The following is a 9,796-nucleotide window of genomic DNA, read 5'->3' as shown; positions in this document are numbered from 1 at the left end:
GGTCTGCGCTACGCATGAGCCAGACACATGGATAACATAGTACCAGCGCTGCCTAGCAGACGGCCTTCTCCCGCTGGATCCGACGGAGGCTAGAAAGATAAAGAAGAATTCCAGCAAGTTCACCATGATAGATGGCGAGCTGTATAGGTTTGGGTTTACGCACCCACTCCTAGAATGTGTGCACGGAGAAAAATGCACTAGAATTATGGCCGAGCTCCATGAAGGGATATGTGGAAGTCACGTTGGGGGTCGAGCTCTGGCTGCAAGAACTCTCCGTGCAGGTTATTACTGGCCAACGATGAGGGAGGACTGCAAGAAGTATGCACAGTGTTGCAAGCAATGTCAGCAGCACGCCGATTGGCACAAGGCGCCTCCAGAAGAGTTAAAGTCAATTTACAGCCCTTGGCCGTTTCATACGTGGGGAATTGACATTCTGGGACCTTTCCCATTGGCGATCAGGCAGATGAAGTACTTGGTGGTGGCGGTTGAATACTTCACCAAGTGGATTGAAGCGGAACCAGTAGCCCAGATTACCGCACACAAGATTGAGAGTTTTGTATGGATCAGCTCCTAAAGCCTTGAACATGCTTCTTGTAAGCCTTTGAGGTGGGCTTTGAACTCCATGAGCGTCCTCCATTTGATCCTCAACCTCTTCTTGCTCTTGATGATTGGCCTCCATGTCCACTTGAGCTTGATCTCCATCATGTTGTAAATGGTGGTACAATGATGGCAATTGACGCAAAAAAAAACAATAAAGATTATTGAGGTAATGACATCCATAGATTTTCAAGCCCAAAATGATAGCAAAAATGACCCAAAGAAGGGGATGATGGATCATAATATTTTAAACACACTTATGGCTCAAAATAAAATTTTGAGACAACAGTTGGAAGCATTAATTGCACAAATGACTAAACTGCCTCAACAAATACAAGCTGAGCAGGTTTCTCAAAGTCAAAGTCAAGAAATAAGGTGTGAGCTGTGCTTATTAAAATAATTCATCATATGGAATGGAAAATCAAGGAAGCCAAGGTGAGAGAAGAAATCAAATCAAAGTTTTAAGCAAGACACTTTTAAACAACAATAACCATTATATCCTTCATCCCAAGAAAGAATAAGCTAACTGGAGGATACTTTAGAGAGATTTATGCAAACAAGATTGTCCAATAAAAAGAATTTTTGAGAATTTGGAGACACAATTGGGGCAAATTACACAAGAATTGAAAAAATCCATGGAGCAATGTAAGTCAGTCACTACTAGAAGTGGGATAGTTGTAGGAAAGAGAATTGGTAATAATTTGATTGTTGAGAAAAAGAGAAAAATTGAGAGTGAAGAGGAAAAAGAAGAGAACAAAGAAAAAAAAAAGAGGATACAGGAAGAAAAAGAAAGAAAGAGAAATGGGAATAGAAAAAATAGTGCTCCACTTCTAGATTTACCTTACCTACAGGCTCTTTCAAGGAGGAATATAAAGCGAAAAATTATTAGATTTTGTGAAATTGTTAAACAATTAGATATCAATATCCCTTTTACTGAAGCTTTGGAACAGATGCTCACTTATGTCAAATTTATGAAGGATCTGTTGACAAAGAAGAGAAGATTGAAGGAGCAAGAGATCGTGGAGTTAGAAGCGAGTTAAAGTGCAATAATTCAGAAATCTTTGCAAAGAAATTTGGAGATCCAGGGAGTTTTGCTTTGGCAGTCACGATAGGAAATTTTAAAGTGGAAAAAGAATTATTAGATCTTGGAGCAAGTATTAATCTCATGCCTCTATTTATGTTGAAGAAAATTGGAGATGTTGAAATATTACCTATGAAGATGACATTGTAGTTAATTGATAGATCAATAAAGCATTCGTATGGCATAGTTGAAGATCTTTTGGTAAAGGTAGATAAATTTTATCTTCCAGTTGACTTTGTCATCATGGATATAAAGGAAGATGTTGAAATACCTTTCATTCTTGAACGACCATTCATGAAGACTGCTAGAGTTACCATTGATGTTGATGAGGGAAAAATGAAAGTGAGAGCTCAGGATGATGAGGTAACTTTCAATATTTTTTAGAATTAGCAACATTCTGATAAGGGAAGAGATTGTCTAAAGATATATGCATAAAAGAAAGTCTTTCCTGAAACCAAAAAACAGTTGCACCCTTCAAATATGTTAATGAAAGTTCTCCCATGTTGTACTCCACAATCAGTTGAAGAGAAGAAAGAGCTTGTACCTAAATTTGTGGAAAAGAAACTCATTATTAATAAGACATTTGCATCATGCACAAAGGAGGGAGACAGGGTTCATCAGGACGCATTTATGATGAAATATGACTTTAAACCTGGTCAACCAATTATGCTTAGAAGAGCTAAGTTAAGATTTCATTCGAGAGGTTGAAGAAAAAATGTTCAAGATTATGGGTTATCAAAGAAGTCATAATTGATGGAACTATTGAACTTTATTAAAGTAAAAGAAAGAGTAGGGTAAATCCCTTGTGTATATTGAACACATAGGGTTATGTTTATATAAGAAAAGAAACATATGGGCTAAGCCCATTACATAAATATGAAATATGTAACAATATTTATAATATCTCATAATATCTAATAATATCTAACACTCTCCCTCAAGCTGGTGCATATAGATCATATGTACCCAGCTTGTTACAAATGTAATCAATCCTAGGCTCTCGTAAGGGTTTAGTAAAAATATCTAATTGGTTATTTGAATTAACAAACTCAGTCTTGATATCTCCCGATATAATCTTTTCTCGAATGAAATGACAATCAATCTCAATATCTTTGGTCCTTTCATGAAAAACTGGATTTGAGCTAATATGAAGAGGATCCTGATTATCACATATAAGTGTCATTTGAGTGACCTCTCCAAATTGCAATTCTTTAAGTAACTGTTTAAGCCAAATAAGCTCACAAGTAGCCGAGGCCATAACTCTATATTACGCTTTTGCACTAGATCTTGCCACAAAACTTTGTTTCTTGCTCTTCCAAGAGATCAAGTTATCACCAATGGAGACACAATAACCGAAAGTTTATCTTCTATCAGATGGAGATCCTGCCCAATAAGCGTCTAAATAACAAACTACTTTAGTATGGTTATTATGACCATATAACAAACCTTTTCCAGGAGAGCCTTTAATGTACTTCACTATACAATGGAGAATTAATAAATTGACTCACCACACTGACTTCAAAGGAAATATCAGGATGAGTAACAGCGAGATAGTTCAATTTTACAACTAATCTCTTGTACTTCTCAGGATGTGAAAGAGGCTCCCCCTGATTGGGTAGAAGCTTGACATTGGGATCCATGGGAGTATCAACAGATTTCGAATTCATCAACCCAATTTCCTCCAAAATATCAAATGCGTATTTTCTTTGAGATATAACAATACCAGTACTGGATTGTGCTACCTCAATCCCCAAGAAATATCTGAGTTTACCAAGATCTTTGGTCTGAAAGTGTTGACAAAGGTGTTGTTTTACTTGTGAGATGCCATGGTGATCACTTCCTGTAAGAACAATGTCATCAACATATAATACAACATAGATACACCCAACACTCGAGTGACGATAAAAAACTGAATGATCTGCTTCAGTGTGAGTCATACCAAACTGTTGAACAACATTGCTAAATTTTCCAAACCAAGCCCTAGGAGACTGCTTGAGGCCATATAAGGATTCACAAAGATGACATACCAATCCAGAAGACTCCCCTTGAGCAACAAAACCGAGAGGTTGCTCCATATAAATTTCTTCCTGCAAATCCCCATTAAGAAAAGCATTTTTGACATTCAGTTAATAAAGATACCATTGTTGAAGAGCAGCCATAGCTATGAATAAGCGAACAAAAGCCATTTTTGCCACTGGAGAAAAAGTATCACCATAGTCTAAACCAAAAATTTGGGTATAACCCTTAGCCACAAGACGAGCTTTGAGACAATTAATAGTACCATCAGAGCCAACTTTGATAGCAAAAATCCACCTGCAACCACAATAGATTTCCTAGATGGTAAAGGAACAAGTTCCCAAGTTCCATTATTCTGAAGCGCATTCATTTCATCAAGCATGGCCTAACGCCAACTAGGATGAGCTAAGGCTTCACCTACAGATTTTGGAATGGATATAGAAGAAATAGACGAAAGACAGGTATAAAAGGGTTGATATAGTCTATGGTAACTTAAAGAAGTATAATTGGAGAGGGATTACAGGTAGAACGTATACCTTTACGAATAGCAATAGGAAGATCAGGTTCAACTGTCAGAGTCGGAGGCGGATGAGGTGTTGTCACCAGAATAGAGTCAGCTGATGGATGATGAGACATTTGAGGATGACTATACACCTGAAGAGTTGGTGGCAGTGGTGAATCGTTAGGTGCACTAGGCACAACAAGAGGAATATTAACTTGATTAGATGAGAACATAGAAAAAGAAGGACAAGACTTAAAGTAAAGGGAAGATTCACCGAATGAGACATTTGCTGAAATAAAATAACGATTTAAAGAAGGTGAGAAACATTTATATCCTTTTTGTGATCTAGTGAACCCTAACAAGACACATTTGTGTGACTTATGAGATAATTTATCAAGACCAGGACTAAAATTATGAACAAAGCATGGGGACCCAAAAACTTTGGGAGGTAAAGAGTGGAGAGGGTCATGCGGAAATAAAATAGAATGAGGAATTTTGTCATCTAAAACTGAAGATAGCATGCGTCTAATGAGATAACATGCACTAAAAACAACATCACCCTACCAACACTGAGGAACATCACCATGAATTAAAATAGTACGAGTTGTTTCAACAAGATGTCTATTCTTGTGCTCAGCTACCCTATTTTGTTGAGGTGTATAAGCACATGAAGTTTGATGAAGAATACCAGGAGAAGCCATAACATTTTTAAAAGAATGAGAAAGATACTCACGTCCATTATCACTACGCAAAATTCAAATCGAAATCCCAGATTGATTTTTAATTTCATTATAAAATATTTGAAATATAAAAAACAACTCAGAACATTTTTTCATTAAAAACACCCAAGTATTTCTTGAATAATCATCAATAAAAGTAACAAAATACTGAAATCCTAAATTAGACTTAATACGACTTGGTCGCCAAATGTCAGAGTCAACTAAGGCAAAAGGAGATGAAGCACGTTGTGAGACACTACTAGGAAAATGATATGATTCCAATAGCTAGATATAGATGATTCTTTGACATTTTATGGAATCAACTTGAGTTGGAGAATGAAGAGGCACTTTTATAGAAATGGATCAATGTTCTATGTTTCAAGAACTCACCAAAACTTGCACCAAACACCAAACTCACATGGAAGTTCCATTTCTTGTCAATTGAACCGATTAAAACATGAAGGAAAGCAAATGAACCGATTAAATTGCTAAAGAAATGAAAGGAACCGATAGAAAAGCTTCACAAATGAAATGCACCGAACAAAAGCTAGGAAGGAAGAAGATGAACTGATTGAAACATGAAACTAAACAAGAACACCGAATAGAAAGCAAGAAAGGAACCTAAAACATGTTTAGGAATTCAAATAGGCACGAAAATGGAATGAGATGATGAAGAAGAAAGATGACTTATGTGGTTGTAGTTCTTGGTTGATGAACACACCACTTGAAGTGTGAATGCTCCAAGATAAGTGTGAATTGCCGCCACTTGAGGGAACCAAAGCTCTCAAGATGAGACTAGGGAGAGGAGAAGACAAGTTCTCACTACACTCAATCACCAATTTGGGAGAGTTTTGTTACTTCAAATATCAATTCTGAATTATAAAGGACCCAATCCCTCCTTTTATAGGAGCAAGGGCCGGTCATTATATTTACAAAGCTTGCATCGTAAGCTACTCAAGAGTCTCCTAAGCTACCGCCCCTCCTAAGCTATCACCTAAGCTTCTAGAATTTTCTAAGCTAAAGACTAAAGATGCTTTTACAAAAGAGGTGTCTAATGTCTTTACTCGGCGATGCCTTTCTCGGGCGACACCTCTTCTGGGCGATGCCTCTCTTGGGCGACGCCTCACTTAGGCGATGCCTCTCTTGGGCGACGCCTCACTTAGGCGATGCCTCTTTTGGGCGACGCCTCACTTAGGCGATGCCTCTCTTAGGCGACGCCTCACTTGGGCGACGCCTCAACAAGGCGACGACTCGAGCGGTCAACCTGTTGACTTCTCTTCCTTGGGTCCCTTGAGGGGTCCCACCATGCGTTGACTCTAACCTTTGGTCAATGCCCGGGGACGGGACGATACACAAGCCCCCCAGTCTTGAGTTGATACTTGTTTCAGCGAAAAGACTAAGGCCTCGCCCCATTATCCACGTGGCATTCTTGCTGACATGACATTCCTTTGTTCAGCTTGACTTGACACTCTCTGAACATTTGACGCGACGTTCTCTGCGCTTGCGGATGTGACGTTTTAAGTTATGCTCTAATCTCTTGACACATGGCTTGATCGCACGGCTATCACTTAGTGCTTCTCGCGCTCCTCAAGTTAACGTTGCATCTTTCAAAAACGCACGCTTCAAGCCACTGTTTCATTCACTCTTCGCATTATCTCCACTGTTCATCTTCCCAAGCTCTCTCTGCAACCCTTGTTTTCTCTCTCGCACTTTCGATCTTCGAATTCCAAGATACTAAAGAAAAGGTACGATATTTCTCCTTCAATGGCTCGCCCTTTAATTTTCGTACTGATATAACTGCCTGGGACTACTTATTTCCTTGCATTTCTTATATTTTGTTTCTCATTTCTCTGTTCCCCCCCTTTTTTTGGACTTCTCGTGTGGGTAGGGGTTTTCGTAGGGTTTCTCTCCCTTTTTCTCCTTGTTTGCTGAACCCTTTTTTCTTCTCCGTTCTTCAGTTTTCGTCAATGGCACGTACCAAAATGACGGCCAATCCCCCTCCCCTCAACGTTAACTATAGAGACCTATACCCATGGGCTCCGGTCGAACTGCTCGACGAGTGCTCGAGCCTAGTGTCCACCAAAGCTTGGAGGGACCACATAGGGGAGCCAATTACTTACTACCATCGTGCCTTCGGGAAAAGGCACGATGATGACATTGCAGTGCTCCCTTGCACTATAGGGGAACCCGTATGCGGGGACGAGCGGGCCAACAACGAGGTCCCCTTCTTCTACTTCTACCAGGTCGTCTTCAAGCGTATTGGGATGCGCTTGCCTTTCTCCCGATTCGAGAGGGAGTTGTTGACGGAGATTAATATCGCCCCAGCCCAATTGCACCCCAATGGCTGGGCCTTCGTCAAGGCTTTCGGTGTCTTGTGCGGGTTCTTTGGATGCACGCCCTCTGTTGATGTTTTCCTGCACTTCTTTGAGGTGAAGAAGCAGGGGAAGAGTCTCTGGGTGAGCCTCAGCAATATCCCTGGAAGGGTCCTCCTATCTCTCTTCCAACAATCCTTCAAGGGGTGGAAGGGCAAATTCTTTAAGGTTTGCTGCTCTGACTACGACCCCTCTACTCTCGACGACTTTCCCCTATACTGGGTGAAGGAGGTTAAGACCATGAAGTCTAAATCGTTGGACGAGCTACCCTCGAACGATCGAGAGGCTTGTCAAATCTTGACCAGCGTGGGGGGCTTCGAAACTGCCACTCTGATAAGTCTAGAGTTCAATGCGACACTCTAGCCAAATATATAAGTATGAATGTCCTTCTCTATAACTTTTTGGCCTTTATTTTTGTTGGATTCCTGCTTGATGCATGATTGGTCTGCTCCTTTATGTTTTAACTTTAGCATGTGCCTAACCTCTACTATATTTGTCTTCTTGGTGTAGATTCTAAGATGGATAGGCAACGACGGTTGCGACTGGTCCAAGTGCTGAAGTCCAAAGATGGGGCTTTGGTGTCTCCACCCTCAACCTCTTTCGTGCCTCCATCTTCTCCTAACCCCCAACCTCAACCTGCAACAACACCAACAACTCCAACAACCCAAGCTTCTCCCCATCCACTTCCAAGTTCACCACCTCCTATCGTAGTCGTGCCTCTCGCGCTGGTCGAGGTTGGTGCTTCCTCAGCCCCCCTTGAAAAGGGTAAGAGGGTGGTGGAGGTTGTTTCTGATGATGAGGACTCTACTGAGCGGCAAGTCTTCAAGCGACAAAGAACCCAACATGCCCCTCAGATGGTTACCTCCGCTACTTCCTCCTCTCATAGGGCTGAGTCCTTAAGGGAGGATCCACCGAGCGCCACTTCCCCTCCTCAATCAGTGCATCAGGAGAGAGGGTTTGAAGCTGAACCCGTAGGCGTTCTTCCACCTGCCCCAGAACTTCCTCTTCCCATGCAAGAGTCATTAAGGGGATTTCTGAGCATGGGATCTACTGGTAGCCAAACTGAAGAGCCCCAGAGGGAGAGCATGTACTATTACATGGGCCTCTTCATGTCTTGCGCCTACACCTGGCACAAACAATCCAGGGCCAAAACCGCCCAAGCTTCTGCCTTCCAAGCTCTGGAGAAGGAAGTTGCTTCTCTGAAAGAGGGGAAGGAGAGGCTGGCTGCCCATTGGGGGCGTCAAGAGGGTGCATACAAAGAGTCACTGAGGGTGGCGCAGAAAGCGAGGGAGGAGGCCAACAAACGGCTGCACGAGGTGGCTCAAGCCCAGGCAGGGCTTCTCAATGAAGTGGTCCCCCTTCGCACAAAGATCGCTGATCTTGAGGCGACTGCAGAAACCTCTAAGGCATATCAGAAGAAACTCGAGGACCAGTGTATGGACCGGGAGCAGAAGCTGGGGAAGACGGAGGTCGCTCTTGCGAACAAAAATGATGAGTGTTCCCAATTAACCACCGAGAATGCCTCCCTCCAAGCCAAAGTTCAAGAGTTGACCTCTGCCCTGGCCCCCCTCCAAGCCAAAATCCAAGAGTTGACCTCTGCCTTGGCCTCCAAGGAACAAGAGATGACCGCTCAAGCTACCAACTTCAAAGTTGCGGAGGAGAAGCTGATAGGGGAGGCTGCCACCGGTTTCGCCGATGGGTTCGTAGAGGCCCTCGTTCAAGCTGCCTGTGCAAACCCCGGCATTGACGTCTCTGGGTGCAGCCCCTTCAATGAAGTGGTCAACGGCAAGCTTGTGCCTTTGGAGGCCTCTGAGGAATAACCTTCTTCTTGTTTCAACAAAAACATCTGATGTGTACATAGTTACCTTTTGTTTAACTTGTAATCGTTATGAACCTTGACTCGTAACTATAACCTTTGATTTACTTTAATGCCTACTGATCCTGCCGGTTGACTTAGCGCAAGAGCGTTGCCTCGTCACGATCTTCCTCACCAGCTTGACACCACGTGCCCTCCAAATCCGCTCCACAGATAGCCTCTCTGAGAACCTGAAAAACACATAGTGGCGCCTCTGCGGCCGGTGGCGCTCCGACGCTCAAGTCAGATCACAGAATCACTAGAAAAACAATGTGTGTAAAAACAACGTGTAAAAAACTCCCCTCTGAATCTCACTCTAATTCTCTTTTATGCCTCCCTCTGTACCTGCGCCTAACAGAATTCTGTTATGCCTCTCTGGCATGTGTCAGAACCTTGTTGTGCTTTTCTGTGGCAACGTACCTCCAGAATCAGTAGAACGTGAGTGTCTGCACGTGTCTGCGATTGTCTGTACCTTCGGCGGCACGGAGTGCACCTTTGTCTGGACCGCGTCCCTCTCAGATGATGACACGTGGAGGCATGCAACTAACCACACACGTGTCATTACTTGAAGGCTCTAGCGCTTCTCACTGCGTGTCTAAGTTATCCTCTGGCGGAGTAACTTAGCGCATTCCCTTCATCTGGGTAAATCGCATA

The 9,796-nt window shown here is 42.4% G+C and overlaps 1 protein-coding gene across 1 annotated transcript; it reads left to right on the top strand.

Moving 5' to 3' along the window:
* Window positions 1–7,805: 7,805 nt before the first annotated feature.
* On the top strand, window positions 7,806–9,107 carry LOC137817502 (eisosome protein 1-like). The gene has a single exon (XM_068620781.1). It carries the CDS (start codon window positions 7,806–7,808, stop codon window positions 9,105–9,107), a length of 1,302 nt encoding a protein of 433 aa, XP_068476882.1.
* The last annotated feature ends 689 nt before the right edge of the window (window positions 9,108–9,796 follow it).

Source organism: Phaseolus vulgaris, unplaced genomic scaffold, assembly GCF_000499845.2.
Source record: "Phaseolus vulgaris cultivar G19833 unplaced genomic scaffold, P. vulgaris v2.0 scaffold_94, whole genome shotgun sequence".
In the NCBI taxonomy this organism is placed as follows: Eukaryota; Viridiplantae; Streptophyta; class Magnoliopsida; order Fabales; family Fabaceae; genus Phaseolus; species Phaseolus vulgaris.
The sequence above is the reverse complement of the archived record's forward strand: the minus strand, read 5'-3'. Positions and strand labels throughout refer to the sequence as shown.

Bases quoted from the DNA above. Each gene is read 5' to 3' on its own strand.
- LOC137817502 (XM_068620781.1), top strand. From the start codon at position 7,806: ATGGATAGGCAACGACGGTTGCGACTGGTCCAAGTGCTGAAGTCCAAA.